Raw genomic sequence first — 19,915 nt, 5'->3', positions numbered from 1 at the left:
AGGAACTGGAGTGACTTCTTTTACATATTTTATTAAATGTTATACGATATTGCTAATGATAAGAATGTATGTGTGTATATATATATATATATATATATATACCTACCAAATTACCAAGAATACCAGTTTTTAATGAAAATGGATTTGCCATCGTGTGTAACGGACTGGTTCATGAATATGATTGGAGTGCTAGTCCTGAAAGCTGTTGTTCCACTCTGTGGGGAGTATGGCAGGGGGATATCTACACCCTGGACCCTAGTGCTCGTTTAAAAGGGTTCTCCCCCGTGTTTGTGAGAAGTGCAGGGCACAGAGAGTCTCGTGTGGAACAGGACTCAGAGGAGCGGAGGCTCTCATGCAATCAGGACTCGTATCAAACGTTTTACTGTGCAGTAAAAAGAAAGGTTGCTCTGTCTCTTCCCCGTCCCTCAGCACTGGGAGACTATCAGAATAAAGCAGAGGGGATTTAGGGAGGGGACGAGAGACGTCTCCTGGCTCTGCAGCTGATATTTCAGCACCTTGACAAGACAACAGACACAGACAGAGACTGTCAGGGGACTGCACAGAGGAGTGCTGGAATGCACTTGAGACACGATGAAACACATTTCCAGGTTCAGGTATTATTTCAACACATTTGGAGCAGGAATGAATGACCCATTTTGTTTTGTTTTGAGAACTGTGGCAGGATGGCTGTTAGGGTTGCGCTCCCATATAAATATGGTACTGTTACTGCCATGGTGATATTAATGAACTCTGAACTAGTCACGTAACCCTGGCTAGCACCTGAACTAGTCAAGTAATCCTGGTTAGCTCTCCTTTAAGAACATTCTGTTGCTAATTTAGAATGAAAATGTGTTCCAGTTCCTAACCCACAGCGTGCATGCACGACAAGTAATAAAACAGTACAGCTTTAGCATTTCACATTATTAATTTTTTAATCATTTTAACATTGTTAATATATTAAAACACAGAGAGAGAGGCACTCTGCTTATTAAAAGTCACATACACATTACAGTACATAGTGGACAATGCTACACAGCACATAGACACACACAATCCCACATACACACACATATATATATATATATATATATATATACGTGACGCAGGCAGGTTACCTAGAGGTTAGGGTCATCTGCGTTCCTGGCAGGATTTCAAATGGCAAAGAATAAATGATTCGTATTGCTGGGCATCAGTGACACAGGAAGGAGGATACTGAAGCAGGACAAGAGACCAACAGTGATCACTGTAGTGCAGCTTTGAACTTACTTAGCTTGAGAAGTATCCACAGTTCACAGCGCACCTAACCACCAGTGCTAGGCTAATGTAGTACACACATTACAGCTCTGGGGCTGCAATACGTATACAAGTTGGGGGGGGGTCTACATGTCTAAGAAGTCGAGTGGCCCCATTAAGCATGTTCTTGTGTACTTTTCTGAGACACAAAGCCAGCTACATTGTGTGTGTGCGAGTATATACATTATATATGCATACTTGTCAGAATGAGGCACTACGGAGATATACACAGATATGAAACAAAAATAATTAAAAGAAAATGCTAAATTACAAGCAGCATGCAAACTGAAACGCCACAGCAAGCTTGATTACCTGGACCAGCGGACTCTCCCTAATCTGAGCTGTCTGAAAAGCAGAACGAAACGTCTGCCGATAGCAGCTGCAGAAACTTCAGTTTCACAATTCTATGGGAAGTATGTCTCTGGGTTTTGAGGAAAGAGAAGTATGAAAAACAAGGACTGCACAAGGCATCAGAGAAGCGAGGGTCTTCTGGATATCGAGCAAAAAGGAAAATTACATTTTCAAATATTTCGATTACAGATACAATTTGCACATTAAAACACAATCGTTTTCACCCTTCAATTTCCAGTTAGAAAGTTTTCGAAAGCGGCTTCAGGAACGATGAACATTCTGTTCAGGGTCCTTTACAAGGTACAGTTTGTGTAATACTGTATATATTAGACATTGTGCATTGACAATAACCCCTCCCCTAAACCACATGTAAAGCAATCCTCGTCATGATCATGGAGGTGCATGGCACTTCAGTCTAGGGGCTCACTTTGGCTCGACTAGGTGCATCGACGTATATACATGCACAATAAAAATGCCAAGCTAACAGTAAATCAATCCACATTAATGTATTAAACAACACCTTTGGCACATCAACACATTTGGCAGAAGAGCTGCTAGTTCTTGGCACAATTAAAATCAGGGATTTCTGGGGAGGTTTTATTGAACTTCTCAGCAGCTCACGTCAAGCGAGAATAAGTGAAGGAACAAGAAAGGCTGTGAATCAAAAGATCACCCCGAAGCAGAGCAGAGAAAGCTGGCACTGAAATGCAGGAGTCCAGGTGCAAAGCACATTGCAAACCAAAAAAAAACAAAGAAATTCCAAATGAAATATTCAATTCAGATCATTGTTGGGGGGCGGGGGGACTTTGTTTAAGGAAAATACAAATTCATGCAATAAAGCAAACATTATTATTATTATATTATTATTATTACTATTATTATTATTACAGAAAGGTCTATTTAAATGTTTCATATCGCTCCACAAGAATTTCGATTTTCCTCAAATGTTGTCGTCCCGTCCCGTCCCCCCAAGTTAAAAAGTCCATCTTAAACCGACTGGAAGACACAAGCAGCTTGGGAAGGCAACGGAAATTGAGGAAATCCTCTCTTGGTTAAAAAAAAAATGAACTGTGACACGGGTTTGGACTTAAAGGAGTCTTTTTCTTTTGGCACTAAAACCTGGGACTCCCTCCTCCCCCTTCAGCACACACGTTGACAATGCCAGAGACTTTGTTCTGTCCCAAGAAACTTGAGGATCGTTTTTCACATTTCTTAGTGTTACCTGTGATTGCTTCTTGGGTCCTGATAAAATGCCCACCGATACATACATTATATTTAAAAGCCTTAAAATACAACAGATCAGTTAAACCTGATGGGTGCTAGACCGTTTAGGGTTAAAGTAACCAAATAAGAGTGTCGGGAGAGATTTGGGATTACTGGAATATATATTATACAATATAAACGATACATATTGTATAGGTCCATTGCCTATGGCACTCGGATCATTAGCAGTATATTGTATAGGTCTATTGCCTATGGCACTCGGATCATTAGCAGTATATTGTATAGGTCTATTGCCTATGGCACTCTGATCATTAGCAGTATCTCCTCCTATAGCATTGTGAGCCCCCCTCCCCATGGCACTGTTGGTTTCCAGGTTGTTCTCATTGAGTCTGCCAGACTCGGTTCAGGATCTTCACCACCTCTTCATAAATAACGAACACTAGGGCCACGTCCAGACAGACACGACCCAGCCGAGGGATGGTTCCCTTGTAAAACCTGAAGACAACAAAGAAATCTGTGTCAGAATACTCTACTACAGTATTCCAGAGCACAGGAGACTTTCTGATGGGATCCTTTGGCTGACGGAGGACTGAAATCACTGTTCAGTTCTTTGGTTAGGGTAAGCTGGGGGTGCATTTTTATTTTTGTCAGTGCATTCAGAACACCACACACTTCATCTTGGGAGAATTTGCCCTATTTGCATCTGTAATGCAAGTGTTATTTTGTGCATATTGAAACATTATTAAAATGTAAACAACTGATGCAGTACACTTCAGTAGCAACAGATATTGAGACGACTGGAGAGGTTAACTCACCCCCGGAGTCCTTCATGTTTCATGATTTGGTAAGCGCAGTTAGCCGTGTTTTTGTACTTGTGGGCTTCGAGTCCCTGAAAGAAAAAGACAGGTTTATAAAGCACAGCTTAAATCACGTCTCAAACCTAGTAACCCAACACAAGGAGCAAAGCCAGGGGGCGCACCTGCATTCGAGTTTTAATCACATCAATGGGGGTGTTCCCGAACACACTGGCTGCTCCGGCAATGGCACCAAACGCACCCGTCACCAAGGGGTTCATGTCCTTATTGGGGTGATTACCTGGGAGAGAAGAACAAGCAATCAAAACCACAGCACAGAACCAACACAAAACACATGGCTTCATCCAATGAGATTCACTTCAGGGATGGGAGGAAGACTCCCATTGCAGAGCACTTTGATCTGTTACTGGTTTTCCTTGCATTTGCAACATGATGAATGTGTAACGGACATCACGAGGGCAAGGAGAATGCAAGGGGATGTTTTACTTCATATTGATTCTTTTATTTAAACCACAGGAAAAGCTGAGATTTCAAATGTCCCAATATGGACACCGTCTGCTGTAAACTCTTTGCTTTCCAGACACGCCCCTTGTCCACCACTATGGCTACAGTGACATCTAGTGGCTGCGGGCGGAGCCACATTGATTCACAGCCTCAACCTGTGTCTCTGCTTGAAATCCTAAGTGAGCACAGACATTACAGTGATGGGATCTACCTTCTGAAACCCACCATCTCCTATTAGTTTATACCATGGAATTGCTATACCATGGAAAGTAATGTCAGGGGAATAAAAAGCAGCTTTATCCCATGTAACACAGTCCCTGTTTCCATTTTAAGGGGCGTTCGGGTCCAGAATGCATTCAGTGGTACCTGTAACAGCATCAAATACAGTAATATAAAGAAAAGGCAATACCTTTATACCAATTCTTAAGAGAAGTCATGACGTAAAACCGGATTGCCTGATTGGATCCCTGCTTCAGAACCGTTGCAGTCAGACCCTGATATGTTCCTCTTAAACCTGGACAACGTCAAGAAAGAGGCAGGGTTCAAAACAGAACTCCCCCAGGCTGCGGTTTTAACATCTACTACCACTGTTGAAATGAAACAGACTCCAATCTATAGAGTATAAACCATTCTGATTTTTATGAACTAAGGTTCTCTCAATACATTGCAATTGAAAAAAATAATCATTTTTAAACAAGACAATAGAAAATGAGTTAGAATGCTACATTTACTAAGATTACTGTTGATGGGCCCCGATTCACAAAGCTAAACTTCAGTTAATGAATAAAAATGAAACGTCATTCGCTATTAAGCTGTTATTAAAGATGCCAACAACATTCTAGAACAGTTCCACGAATGCCAAACTATTCTGTTCATGAAAAACATTCTTTAACCAAAGCTTTGCGAATAGTGCCCAACAGCACAATGGAAGTATCATTTTTTTTAAACAGTTGTAGGTGCTGGCATTGGCCAGCAGATGGCAGTGTTGACTCCGCATGGTGCCCTGCAGTTCTTACCCTGCTGACGAATAATCTCCCTCACTCCCTGGAAGTACCCTTTGTACTGCGGATTGGTCGAGCACTGATCATGAATGAACTTCACCTGCAGGGGCAAAGCGGGAACCACCAATCACTTGATGTTCAACAACAATATATATTATTACATCAGGGAAACTCTCCATATTATACAAATGTGGCAATAACATGGTATAAGGATGATAAGGAGGGGATATTTCCTAGTGTTACTGTCCCCCGCAGTGGGACAGAAGTGAAGTTGTGCTGTACCTTGATGGTCTCCATGGGGCACACCACCACCACTGCCTCCGCCACGCCGGCCCCCAGTCCACACAGCAGCCCTCGTGTGCCGTCCAGCTTCCCATTCTCATCTCTCATGTGGTTACTGAGAAACTCGAACATGCCAAACCTGGGGGACGGGGAGAATAAACAGACAGTGACGCAGCCTGCAGCTCAGCAAAATATCCACCAAGCAGCTCAGCAAGATATCCACCAAGCAGCTCAGCAAGATATCCATCATGCAGCTCAGCAAGATATCCACCAAGCAGCTCAGCAAGATATCCACCAAGCAGCTCAGCAAGATATCCACCAAGCAGCTCAGCAAGATATCCATCAAGCAGCTCAGCAAGATATCCACCATGCAGCTCAGCAAGATATCCACCAAGCAGCTCAGCAAGATATCCACCAAGCAGCTCAGCAACATATCCACCAAGCAGCTCAGCAACATATCCACCAAGCAGCTCAGCAAGATATCCACCAAGCAGCTCAGTAAGATATCCACCAAGCAGCTCAGTAAGATATCCATCAAGCAGCTCAGCAAGATATCCATCAAGCAGCCTGCAGTGTGTACTGCTGAGTCCTGGCACTGGTTTACATATATTGTAACAAAGTGGTCTGAAAATTGTTAGGTCTGTGCCAGAATTTTCATCCTTTGTAATACCAGGACCATTAAAGAAAAGCTTGGCTTGTTGTCTTTCTGGATGACATGTGATTCCTGACATGACGTTCATATATTCTCATATATTCTCAATTTCTGCAGAGGAATGGGGGATTCTTGGTTGCGATTACTTTGAAGCTCCCCCACGTCTTTCATTTTGAACCGCTGACCCGCATTTCCATATTTCTGAGCACTAGATACAGAGAGACGCCGAATAATTGAAAGGAGACACTTCATTAGCATTCAAATCATGGTTTTCTCTTTTCAAATGCTGGCACTGTTCAGCATCAACTGCCTATGCAATCATATCCCAATACTGTTTAAAAAAACTAACAGAGGACATGTAGGTAACCCATTACAGGTACCATGAACTAACAGGTCTGATGCCATGTGCCACCTTCTCAGTGTATAAAATACCATTCTGTAACAAACGCCTGATTCACTGGCAATATTCAGCACAGCCTTCAATAGCAGATTTTATTACAAATGGCCAAGTTGTAACAGCCAATCAGAAACCAGAAACGATGCAGTAGGTTACCATGTGGTTGACAGCCTCCATAAAGAAAGACCATGTCAGCACAAATCATGTCCAGAACAACATAGAGGGGTCGGGCTTGTACTGGAAATTAGATTTCTCAAAGGCAGCTGCACTGGACAGCTCTTAAAGTACTGCACTACATTACATCACCACAAGAACATAGCGGTCTCAAACTTGCATTACTGTGTATTCTTTCACATTGTTACCATCACGCCAAACAAATCCTTCTAGAACCCAGGAACCCTCCACAGAAACTCTGCGGCTGTCTGAGGACACCCATCGGATCCCCAATACGCTGCTGGCTCTACCCCCCTGAGCCATGTGCCACTGGTGCTTTCAAAGCCATCTCCATTTACAGTCCTGCCGTTTCAAGAACTGGCAAGCAAAACCGTTGAGGAGTGCCCCGGGTCTCGGTCTCCGTCAGCAAGGTCATCTGTCACGGGCTGCAGGGAGGAGCTGGCATCATGAACCATGACAGACAGCCATAAACGATACAGAGGGACCAGCTATGGAACTGAGGCAAGTGTACCAGTGTTCTGTTTGTTAGAAGCCTGGCAGGTTTGCCTTAAAGGGCCGGTACTGCCTGTGAGCAGCTCACAGGGAGGGACTGTGGAGAGTAATGGGTTACTGATCAGGACTCCTTTCACTGTTTGTTTGTTTGTTTGTTTTTTCTTGGGGATGGGGGGTGGGGGGTACGCAATTGTTGAAAATGATCCTGGCAGTAATCTTTTAAAGGTGTAAATAAACTGTATAGTGTAGAAGTGAACAGGCTTGCAGCACTAGAATGGGTTTCCTTTTTAATGAACTCAGTCCCTCGATATTAACCCTAGACTTTATAGGAAAACCTCTCTATAGATCCTTTTGTTAACTGGGATGCAATTAATCAAATGTATTCATCTGCTGTCTAAAGGAATCCAAACAAAATCTACTGAAATGTGCCCAGGTACAAAGTGAATAGACCCTTTCTGAGATACATAGCCTCTGCTAAGTGAATAGACACATTCTGAGATACATAGCCTCTGCTAAGTGCATAGACACATTCTGAGATTGACAGTCTCTGCTAAGTGTCTGTCTTCTATATGATGACTAATAGATACTTCAATTCCCGGATTACTAATTCCATTAGGATGCCGTGCACACATGGGGTCACCTTGTCCAGTGGAGCCTGCCAATTCCTATATACAAACCTGCAGCAAAACAGAAGACTCCTATTGCATAGCAGTTTCGCCCATTCCAGGTTTTCCGCCGAGCTTGATTATCCACAGCGTAGAGGTAACAAGCACTGGTGTGTCCTATTAAACTCATAGTAAAACCAGGAATGGATCTAACTGTTATACAATGGGAGGGATTGACTCCCTACCATGACATCAGCTAATGCAATGCCACTGGCTGCTGCAGATACGGATTCACAGTCAATCCCCAGCATTAAGAGCTGTTTGATTTGAAGTGCTTTCAGCAGGTGGTGACATGCCGAACCACCTTCGCTCTTTTTTTTGGTGGTTGCTAATCAGAATAAATTGCACGTGGTACAAGAACCATAAAGACTGCGGCAATGAAACGGGCCTCGAGCCAAGAGGAGGACACTAATGCAGCAAACTATTCATGTTGGTTCCTGCTGGGCAGGACAGCTAATAATGGGAACTGAGCACGCCTGGATTAACAGCACAGTTCAACAAAGAGAGACCGCAGCAGCTCCAAGCAGCTCTCTACACCGTCCCCAGCTCTGAAGCAGGACCCTGGGCTTAAGAGTCACTCCTGTCACTTTAAATAACCTCCAACTTCAAACAGTCATTGTGTGTTTGCTTGTTTGAACAGGATATACAGTAATTCTTCCTTTTTTTTGTGCAAAGAGGAAATTATGCTCAAAGGAGCAATAATTCAAACAGAGTTACCTGCATGAAAAGCTAGAACCAAACCTAAAAACAAAATCTAAAAAGTAAAAGATCACAAAAGTTAGTGATCAGACTGATTTCATTCTCTTATACAAAGGTATAGGAGTCGAATGATGACAACATTTCCATTCATCACAATTATCTTCAATCACCTCAACTCCGATTCACTGCAGCTTTCTCTTAGTTAGCTGTTCTCTGGGAGAAAAAATCCCAGTCCCCCAAAAAAAAAGAGCAGCTTTCTGTCTCCTGAAATATTTAAAGTGGGGCTCTGAAATTCATGTCAAGTCATTTTTATTTCTTTGCGGGTTTCACTGCCTCTCTCCGACAGCCTCCTCTAATGAAATGTCAAGGCTCTCAAGTGGAAGCCTTGAAGGTACTCCTCTGAATCAGTGTGTCAGGCTGTACAGTGGAAAATGAAATCTCGAGGCTTGTCTGGAAGACAGACTGACAAGGCAGCACACAGTGGGAATAAAATTACTAGACAGATACCAAGACCGCTGCGTTCCCTCAAGCCTTCAGAATCAACACGCAGTCATGCAGTGGAATGCACAATCGCTGTGAAAGAAGAGCATCACCCTCTCTGGGGTCAGCTTGAACATTACTTTGTGAAATGATGCCGGCTGTGTAAAAGCAATGTGCATTTCCCCAGGGCTCTGCAGTTTAATTTGTGCTAGCGTAGACACTAACCCCTTCAGCACCAGGTATCCAGCCTTTCCTTTGCTTCGGATACCGAGGCTACTTGCAGATTTGATTGGCGGATGACCGTTTGACCCGAAGGTTCCTCCTTTCAAACACTAACGAGATCTGACTGAAGACACTCCTCACAAGGTTTGCTGCTATTATTAGACTACATATTAAAAGTTCTGGAGAAGACAGACCGACACATTAGGCTGAGAGGAGAGCAGATGGACATGAAATCAATTCAGGAAATAAAGTAAGGAAACTGCAAGCCATGCGAATGCCGTCGTATCATTTGAGAGTACTAGTGCCAACTGATTGAGATGACACAGGAAGCCGTTTCCTCTCCTGCACAGAACTGGGCAGTAATTGGGATGATGGCTCCACAGCTCCATTTACTCCATTCACTGGGGCCAGCCTGTCCTAATGAACTGGAGAGCACCGGTGACCTCCTGAAGACCCCTGTGACCCGGTCAGCCCTGCCACTGAAGCATGCAGGACTCCAGCAGTGTATGCCTTGTGCTGCCAGGCTGTTAGTATGCACACGATTCTTTTAATTCCCCCGTAAACGGCTAGTACCGCCACGCTGAATCCGTTAACAATCATGTCTCAACATTTACTGCACTCTCTCATGTTGATTGTTTTTTTATTTTAAATAGCCTCTGTATTTAGGAATATGCTTTCCTTATGCATTGCCATTTCTGAGTAAAAGCGAAGCCAATGTAAATGCTCCAGAGTGACCCCTGGTGGCCAGTAAGAGAAAGCAGTGCAGGTTAGAGTAGCTGCAATGGTTATGCTCTCCATGTCCTCCAGTGCAGGAGCAGGACACAGATTAAGCTGTGAGGAGTTTTCAGAGCGCATACCTGACTGCAGCCTTGGGGATGGAGCCGTAGATCAGCGAGCTGAGCCCCCGGTACAGCCCTTTCACCCCATGATCCTTAACCGTCAAATTCACACAGTCAACTGCAGGGGAGAGAAGGACACTGTTACACACTGAGGAGCTGGGAGCTTTGTGGTTTAAAAAAATGTAAATCAAACAAAACACACACAAGGTTAGATCACACACGAGTCGGTCCTGGAGTTAAATGATCCATGATTAGGACCTGGCCAGCGGGTTCGCTGGTTTAAGACCCAGACTGGAAGTGCTGAGGCTGCCTGCCCCATTCGAAAGGGAGCTCTAGTGCACTAAAACCAACGACTACATGAGCAGTAATCTCGTGTGGGACATACCTGACTGATAAAGGGTTACTGCTTTTGCACATCACTGTAACTTCTTCAAAACATAGGAGGCTGTGTGGTCCAGTGGTTAAAGAAAAGGACTTGTAACCAGGAGGTCCCCGGTTCAAATCCCACCTCAGCCACTGACTCATTGTGTGACCCTGAGCAAGTCACTTACCCTCCTTGTGCTCCGTCTTTCGGGTGAGACGTAATTGTAAGTGACTCTGCAGCGGATGCATAGTTCACCCCCTAGTCTCTCTAAGTCGCTTTGGATAAAGGCGTCTGCTAAATAAACAAATCATACTTTGTGCACAGTAATGTAATGTTTGCACAGTATGCAACTGTGAGCATTACTGGATACTGAAACAGATAGACGCTTGTCTTTTACAAACTTGCACAACATGTCACAGGGGCACATTACACGTCACTGCAGCATTTTGAACAGAACACTGATGAGCAGCTAGCGTGTGCTAGACGCACCCATCCTATTGCAGACCGGAGAGGATTGAGAGTAGTGTATCTGTGCCTACATGGTATGATGAGCAAGCAGGTTTTAATATCTTCACTGAGGTAGCCTGTGTGAATTGGTGTGGTGTGTAGTTGGGCTTGACTAATGCCCTAGCCTTTGTTTAATTGGTCCACAGATCTCCAATTCCTATCTGCATGAATGCATTCTGAAACAACAGACCTTTATTATACAATGTGACATTTCTGCAGTGTTCAAAGGAACTCCAAACCAAATAATCATGCTGAAGCGGAACGCTGCGATGTTCCATTAATATGCAGGCTCTAGAATTCCAGCCTGACAGTTCTGTCAGTGGAATTAATTGGAGTTGCATGTACAGAAAGTGCCAATCTGTTCCCTTATAAAAGTTTCCCATAGTAATAAAGCATAGAGAAAGCATTGTAAATCACTGGTAATGCATATCATTTTTTTTTTTTTCAAAGCAAACCATGGTAAACTATGGTAAATGCATAGCATAACTATGGGAAACACATGGTAAAATCTGCAAAATTACTGTGGAAATTAATGACTCCCTCTCTCCAGTAATGCTTACCAGGTGGAAAGTGTGTGTTCAGGAGATGTTGCACAATCTGCACTGATTAACCTGCTGGGTAGATACAGTACCAAAGTGCACAGATTAGCCCAGCGTGTCCAGGGTCCATCGCTTTCCTACTGCCTGGACATGCTGACTCGCAGGGAAACTGTTTGTGTGGAAGGTACTGCAAGCACAGTTTCAAAGGGCATGTAAACCTACTGAACGGTTTGATGCCGTCTGTGCGTGGAAAATAAAAAAACAAGTCAGAATGCAGGGTTTTTTTTCTGCACGGATTTCTAACGTCGGGCACGATCACATCCGCCCCGTAGCTGAAGGAGAAATGCTCAGTGTCGCTCATTCACAAAACAAGGCGACTGTACTTACCGATGCCTTTATACCGCGGTGGATTGGCCTTGGCATCCAGCTGCAGCTGTGTTTTGACATATTCTGTAGGAAACGTTATGCAGATCTCTATACCTCCCGCAATCCCACCTGCAAGATAAAAAAAAACCCAGTAAAAGGCATGTTTGGAGAATTCACCTTGGGGAGGCCTCTAGAATACACAGAGCCCCATTTCAATGAGCTGAGGCAATGAGAAGCTCTATTGTGTGGACTCGGTCTATGAAGGGCTACCCTGAGGCAGCTTCTGTGGCGTAGGAAAGCGAGACCACACGCCTACTCCAGGACTGATTTCATTCTCTTATAAATTATAAAACCATTACAAGGGGGAGGCAAGCCCTTCCTGGAGCTGCAGATAGAAGGTTATTGCTTGCCACCTGGAACAAAAAGGACACAGCACTGTCATCATATGAAAAGGGCCTCTGTGAATGGTACAGTTTTACATCTTATTTCAATATCTGAGTACCTGTGGGCAGCTGGGAATAGTCAAACAGACTGGCATGGTGCACAGACTTCACATGAATGCATTCTACTGTGTTAATCGCATGTAAATTTGCTCTGTTAGATGTAGCAAATGTACACCAGCACTGGTGGCAAGATGTGTCTTATCTTGTTGGGTCTGATAAACTAGCAGAGCCCTGCCTAACCATGCAGCTCCATTCCAGTTTTTATTGACTTATTGATAGGCAATCTGCAGAAATCAGGGTGAAAGTGTAATACAGCAAGAGCTTAACTAAAAGGTGCAAGCCTGATCTGATCAATAAACAAGCCTGATGCCAATGCAGGACACTGTCCAGACTTCTACTACTGAAGCTACAGCACTCCAAGAGCCTGCCATTGGCCCTTGCAGACTCCTCCTCTGGAGCAGCCCAGCGGAGCTGCAGATCTCCTGCTGGAACAGTGCGGCTCAAACTGCTTTTCCACTTGCAATGCCCACTCAAACATTTCAAAAAGCACACACTTAGAATTAGCTTTGGCATTCCTTAATTCATTTGTTTAATTTCTTAATTCAACTGTTCTGAAAGGAAGTTTGACATTCATGAAAGATCTGTCTGACAGCTCAGCACCAGGAATGAAAGAGCTTCACTGGGTACTTCCAGCAGCCATGCTGCATTCACTACAGCGACCAAAACAAGAACGCAAGCACAAGAACAAGAGCATGGTCAGGGGGTGTCTGTGTATTTATTTCAGGTTATGGGAGAGGGAAATCAAAAGAAACAATAGACCTATGCTGAAGCATGACTATGGGAAATAATGACAGTATGTTATATAGAGAGATTTAGGATTCGGAGGACAACAGACTGAAGCACAGTGGTACACATTACTATTTTTCCCACTTGTGTCCACAGCAGAGTGGTTAGAAGTGCTTGTGACACAGTCTAACCACTGTCACCCCCAGACAGGCATTCTACATTATATCAGATCAGGAGGGGAGATGTGTAGGGGTGTGCTGATACTCCCACTCGGAACTGCCTTTAAGAAGTACTTATCGGCAGGTATTTAATCCATTAACATGTTGGTTTCAAAGCATAGAAAACCACCCTGCCTCAGAGGCAGGAGCCAGCCAACTCACTCTTGAGCAATCTCATCTCCTCACTGCCAGGTCCAACCCATCCCTCAGTCAGCACTCCTCATCCAAGACTCGAGTCTCTTAATCATTAGCCAGTCACAGCGCCCCCCCCCCTCCCCCCCGAGACCCGCCCCCCTGCACTACGAGAATAAAGGTCACACTCGCCGTCTGCAAGGACGTGGCACAAACAAACATCAAGGCCAGCGTGTCTGCTGAACCAGGGTGAAGAATCAGGGATGGTACTCTACGTTCTCATGAATGTAACAACGATCACGCTGAGGCTCCTGTCATTGGCATGCTGCTGTTCCTTTAAGGAGCCATGCCTCAGTTCTTTGTTCTTTCAACTTGGCCCTGGATAGAAACAGCGCCTCACAAAAGCACTTCCTTTACAAAGGAACTGGAGGGGGGTGAGAAAGAGCACCCAAAGCGAAAGCGAGATCCGCGCTCATGGCCCAGGATTGTTATAGGAGAGTCTGCATGTTCGATCATGCACCAAACCACCCGTTCATTTTACTGTATATCATTTCTGTAGCTGCATTTCTGCAGCAGACATGTGGAAAATGAAAAGTCATTTCTTTCAGCATTGCTGGCTGAAGCATTGATTAGCTCACCACAGCCTGCTTACTTTAAAGCCCAAAGGAAAAGAGTCTGAAAAAACTCATCTCGACGCCTCTTGCACAGCAGATTTACGACTCCAATCGATCACGCAGTAAACAGGAAGAACAGCTGGCCGTCCTTAATAAAATCACAAGCTAATTTAAAGAATATGAAGGTTTCTTCGCCAAAGCTGCTACTGGAATGGTAAAGCACGGCTATTTGTGACAGCTCACTGTCTCATCTCTGATCGGACCTGACCAGAACACAAAACAAACCCTGCCGCTGCTTAATCAAGCTCTCCCGAGACTGTGGCTGCTATTCTCATAGACCATGCAGGAGCACAGAGGAGACAAACGTACTGTTTTATTATATATAATAACTCAATAGTTTTATGAACCCCATTCTCCTGCTCATTTTCATTGTGTAATATGAAGAGGAATCCAGTTCATGTTCAGCTTCAGTTTGATCACATATGGTGTCTGATCCAATAAGGTGGTAGGTTTTCTATAAAAACAGCAGAGGGATTGGAATTGATTTTTTTACAGTATGTGGTCCATTCATCTACACACTGATTCTACATGTACAGTACATTCCTTTTATAAACAGCGAAGGTAACCTTAACACGGCTGCATTCTTTAAAGTGCAGCGGAGTCTTGCTGCAACAACCTTCCTGTAAAGAGCAGCTGATAATGGCAGCACTGTACATTCTGCACCATACTGAGGATTCACTTGCTATTCAATTCTGACAACCTAACCCAACCTACATCCTGCTGAACAGGAGCTGCCTGTCACTGTGCACAGCTCAGGAGGCAGGCAGCCAAGAGCTCCTCATTCACTGGCTGAGAACAGAGAGCGTCGGGCCGTGGCACTGAAATAAATAAACACGACTGGAATAGCAGAGTGATCCTAACTGACGAGTTCAAAAGCAAAAAGGAGACCCCGGGACGCATCTTCAACTAGCAGCAAAAGAGGAGAGCAGATGAACAGACACAGACAGAAACAGGGTGCACACAGACAGACAGACAGAAACAGAGTCCACACAGACAGACAGACAGACAGAAACAGGGTGCACACAGACAGACAGACAGAAACAGAGTCCACACAGACAGACAGACAGACAGAAACAGGGTGCACACAGACAGACAGACAGAAACAGAGTCCACACAGACAGACAGAAACAGAGTCCACACAGACAGACAGACAGAAACAGAGTCCACACAGACAGACAGACAGAAACAGAGTCCACACAGACAGACAGACAGAAACAGAGTCCACACAGACAGACAGACAGAAACAGAGTCCACACAGACAGACAGAAACAGAGTCCACACAGACAGACAGTCAACGTATTATTGGCTGAGATCGTGGGGCAGTTAAACACAAGACAGACAATGTTGTTGTAACTAGATAAGATGGGAATCAGTTGTTTTGGCAATCTCTTTAAACTGACCTAACAACTGCACTGAAAGAGTGGAACTAGAAAGACCTGTCTGTCATGTGTGGAAGGGGGTGTGTCTGTCTGCCTTCACATAGCTACAGTGCAGGCCCCTGTCTCCACAGCAAACACCTGCAGATCCCATTTCTATAAATGAGCACAGTGTAATAACATTCACCGCAACCTGCCTCAATGAACGAGCTGTCATAATACTAATTCAAATGATAACAATAACCCAACAGGGCTGGCACACAATTCAAATGTGACACACACACACACACACACACACACACACACACGAAAGCAGGAGCCTGTTTTAGCATACATTCTTGCACTCATGGCCTGAGGACCCCATTAGAAAAGTCTTTCTGGCCATGTAACAAACCCCAAACACAGAACATGGGGCATGTGCAGAATGAACTAGCAGAGACTACACAGAGATACATTGTACAGCAGAACAAGGACAAAGTGAATGCAGTGGAGAGTTCTCTCCCACAGCTGAGCGTTGGGAAGCGATGGCTCAGTGCATGGGATTCAATGCAGTGGAGAGTTCTCTCCCGCAGCTGAGCGTTGGGAAGCGATGGCTCAGTGCATGGGATTCAATGCAGTGGAGAGTTCTCTCCCGCAGCTGAGCGTTGGGAAGCGATGGCTCAGTGCATGGGATTCAATGCAGTGGAGAGTTCTCTCCCACAGCTCTGATGCAGGGGGGTTGTCACTGCACACCGGCACGTCAAACCAGAGAGCCTGACAGGCTGTTTCCACGGTAACAAAGCGCTTCGGATTTGCAGTCTGTCATTGCTATGGTCTATTCTGCGCTGCTGGAGTCATCCATCAAGATGAAATATTTACCAGCGGCTGACAGCATTAATAAACTTAGCAAAGACAACCTGCCTGCTTGTAACAAAAAATGAATGCGTTCTGCAATATCATCTATACAGTATTTATTTAACCAGAAATGTATAGATATGTCACGATGGAGGTTTTATTTGGTGCTGACCCTACTTCCCGTGCAAAAATACAGATCCTACTTTGTCATACATGACAGTTACATGAACTGAGATACACATGCTCAAGAAAAACAGTATGAACAGTTGACAGTATTAAATCACTATACAGTGAATCCTATTTTCCATTTTCAATGTCTATATATATATATATATATATATATATATATATATATATATATATATATATTGTGCATGAGTAAACACACCCACAAAGAAAACCTCATGCAGTATTACTACACTCCTCCCAACATCCAGACCGCTCTCAATAGGTCATTCGTTTCCTGTATGAGGTACAGATGTCTTTTTATATATACACACTAACTGCTGTATGTCAGCTTGTTTTTAGAAACACTTTGCATCACACAGCAATATGAGATCCTGTCGACCACGTGCACGTGCCTATTTTTACAACAAGGTGGGCTGCAGACAGGAAAAGCAGGGCGGTCTACTGGCTCATGAGGTTTATAAACCTGGGAGCTCCTGGTCTCCAAACACTCTGCTACAAATACAGACTACCCTGGTCTCCAGGACTCGCCTGTAATTAAAGGGAGCTATTCTGCACAAATTCAATACTTCTACACCACTGTCGATGCCTCGAATGAGGTTTGAAAGTGTGCCTCATGCATGCAGGAACTTCAAACTAAGCACAGCAGCACTTAAAGGGATAAACCCGGACGACTACTGAATATAGGCTGCCGTTAGTAACGTGTTTACTGTACACTAGCACTGTGCTTGGCTTGATCAGCCCCTCTGTATAGGTAACAAGCTCAGGTGTGTCTTATTAAACACACAGGAAAAGCAGGAATGGATCAAACTGCTATGTATTACCATCCCTGTAATAATTCAGGATCAGAACCAGGTGGGACCTGACCCGATTCAGATCAGTACTTTATTCGGAGGACAGATGGTAAATCTCTGAAATGTCTTGTCTAAATGTTTTACACAGTAACACATGATCATGGTACTGAAGTCTGGTTTCCACAGATGTTATCACTTTCAATTCAGTTATGCCAGCGTGGTTCGGAGTCGATTCAGACAGGGCTTTGGTTCGTGATCGTCTACATTAACATTATCACTGCTGCTGGACTGTCTGAATTTGCATTCCTAAACTCAAACACCCCCACCCCTGTTTAACAAGATACTGCACTCTCACAGGCAATGGCGTGCTTCTAACTTCTGTGATGAAATGTCACAGGGCTGTTTGGGGACATGTCTGGGTTTGAATGAACCTTTCAATACAAAAAGGACTGTTTTCCTTAACCGCTCGCTGCCCAGTCACACTATTACTAAGCTCTGCTATTCTCCAGGCTGCACTTGCAGAAAATGCCTCTGGGACTCCCTTAGCCAGTTTCACACAGGGGAGGTTGTCAGTACAGCACATATGATTCTGCAGTTTCTTATCAAGCAGAAGGGAGGGGTTGTGTACAAATAGGTTCTATGTGCACAGTTTGGCGCTTTTAAAAAGGCATGTGCTGTGAAGCCTAATTGTTGTCTCTGTGGGCTGAAGGGCTGGTTTGTAAATTTTACATCAACTTTTCAAAGCCAGGGTTTCAAGTCTCCCTATGAAAGTGGCTGTATGCTCCCAGTTTGTAGTTGTGAAGCCTGCCTGACTGCTCGTCTCTGTGTGAAACACCCCCGGATTCTCTCAAAGGCCGTTTTCAATGATCCCTGTTGAAAAGCAGCAGCTTGCTTCGACGCAGTGCACAGTTCATTAAATAAAGCACTCATGCCCAGTCACATGGCTGCATGTGTACACCGGCAATGTAGTGTTTAAAAGCAGCAGAAATATAAAAAGCACAAAGATGCTCTCATTGCTAATCGTGTATTTACGCACATTAAATCTGGTTGTCATGTTGTAAATGATTTGTTTATTTAGCAGACGCCTTTATCCAAGGCGACTTACAGAGACTAGGGTGTGTGAACTATGCATCAGCTGCAGAGTCACTTACAACTACGTCTCACCCGAAAGACGGAGCACAAGGAGGTGAAGTGACTTGCTCAGGGTCACACAATGAGTCACAAATTATAAAAACATAGTGGTAGTTATATTTCAAGTACCCAGGCAGGCTGTTTTTTTGTATTTTATTAATAATAATTAAGCACATGCCATCAGCTATGGGACACGTCTTGTCAGCTGTCATGGAACGCTGTTAGCGCGAGTCAGCTGACAGAACTTCGAACTATCAAGCAACTGTAACTCTGAGTAAACGAACGAAACACGAATGCAATGTTGCAGTGGGTAGCGTCGTTTCTAAGGGAATGCTAGAATCTGCGAACTCTGTACAGTCACAGACTTACAGAAACACCAGGACAGGCGCACACCGTGTCTAACGCAGCCTGACAGACAGTGCACGTAGTAACTAGTAAGAGAAAGAAAAAGTAGAAACGTACCTGCTAGAATAGCCTTGCCAGGGTGAGTTAGCTTAGTTTTTCCAGCCGGGGCAGCAGCTGCAAGGCAGTGAGGTCTGTGAAACGGGCTTGCACATGTTTGAGGGCCAGACATGGTTTCAAAAATAGATTTACACAACTAGCTAACTAAACCGAATCGTTTTTTTTTTGTTTAAAAAAGAAGACTGCTTTCCGGTTACGATGTAATGGAGATACGCTATAACTTCAGCTGCAAAAAAATAAAAAATAAAATAAAAAGGTACTAACTAAAAGACATAGTTAATTCTCGGTGTTTTCTCGGCATTTGATCGGTGCCCTTCTGTGAAGGGTTGTTTTTGAGCCCAGGAGGACGGTACGGTGATCACACAGACCCTGGACTGCGTGACTCATTCCTTAGGCTCCGTCCCTGTTTGGGGCGGGGCTTCGTGACGTCGCGTCGCCGCTACAAACTGGAAAGCAGCTCTCTTACAGCGCAGGCGCATTCATGTGGAACCGAACGGATTTCACGAATGTAAATAAGTTTTAAGATTGGCTGCTTTTTGACAGTTTGTTTGGCCATTGACTACGCATCGAATACCTACATAACAATAATTAAGTAGCGCTAGTTACAATGAGAAAGAACCACACAGAAGGCAATCACTCTTTCACAAACTGGGTGCACCACGCTTGTTTGACTAGAAGGGTTTCTTCATGTTTGTTCATGGTCTGTTTGCGTAACACAGAATTCCGTACAATATTGCAACATCAGAGAGTCCAGAGAGAAAGAAAGCAACTGAGAGAACTGCCAGTCAGCCACAGCATTCCACACGCATAGTTTATCTTTCAAAGAATCAGCGCTGCTGGCTAACGAGTTTACACCCATTTATTTTTAACGGTATACAGGTTAAGATATTTTCCAATCAAGCATCGTTTGAAAAACCAGACAGGGAAGGAGAACTGGCCAAGCTGATCCTTGATAGGCCATGAACCAAAGAAACTATCTGATTCAATGAAGTGGTTTGAGCGACTGCCCCGGT

The 19,915-nt window shown here is 44.2% G+C and overlaps 1 protein-coding gene across 1 annotated transcript; it reads right to left on the bottom strand.

Moving 5' to 3' along the window:
• Window positions 1–906: 906 nt before the first annotated feature.
• On the bottom strand, window positions 907–19,346 carry LOC117428075 (tricarboxylate transport protein B, mitochondrial). Its single transcript, XM_034046646.3, has 9 exons — window positions 18,903–19,346; window positions 11,888–11,995; window positions 10,109–10,208; window positions 5,471–5,609; window positions 5,204–5,288; window positions 4,597–4,701; window positions 3,848–3,963; window positions 3,684–3,757; window positions 907–3,363 (listed from the first exon to the last, which is right to left on the bottom strand). The coding sequence occupies exons 1-9, from the start codon at window positions 19,012–19,014 to the stop codon at window positions 3,249–3,251; spliced, it is 954 nt and encodes a 317-aa protein (XP_033902537.2). The 5' UTR covers window positions 19,015–19,346; the 3' UTR covers window positions 907–3,248.
• Between the last annotated feature and the right edge of the window lie 569 nt (window positions 19,347–19,915).

This window comes from Acipenser ruthenus, chromosome 21 (assembly GCF_902713425.1).
Source record: "Acipenser ruthenus chromosome 21, fAciRut3.2 maternal haplotype, whole genome shotgun sequence".
NCBI classification, from domain to species: domain Eukaryota; kingdom Metazoa; phylum Chordata; class Actinopteri; order Acipenseriformes; family Acipenseridae; genus Acipenser; species Acipenser ruthenus.
Note: the sequence above shows the minus strand (reverse complement) of the source record. Positions and strands in the feature narration are given on the sequence as shown.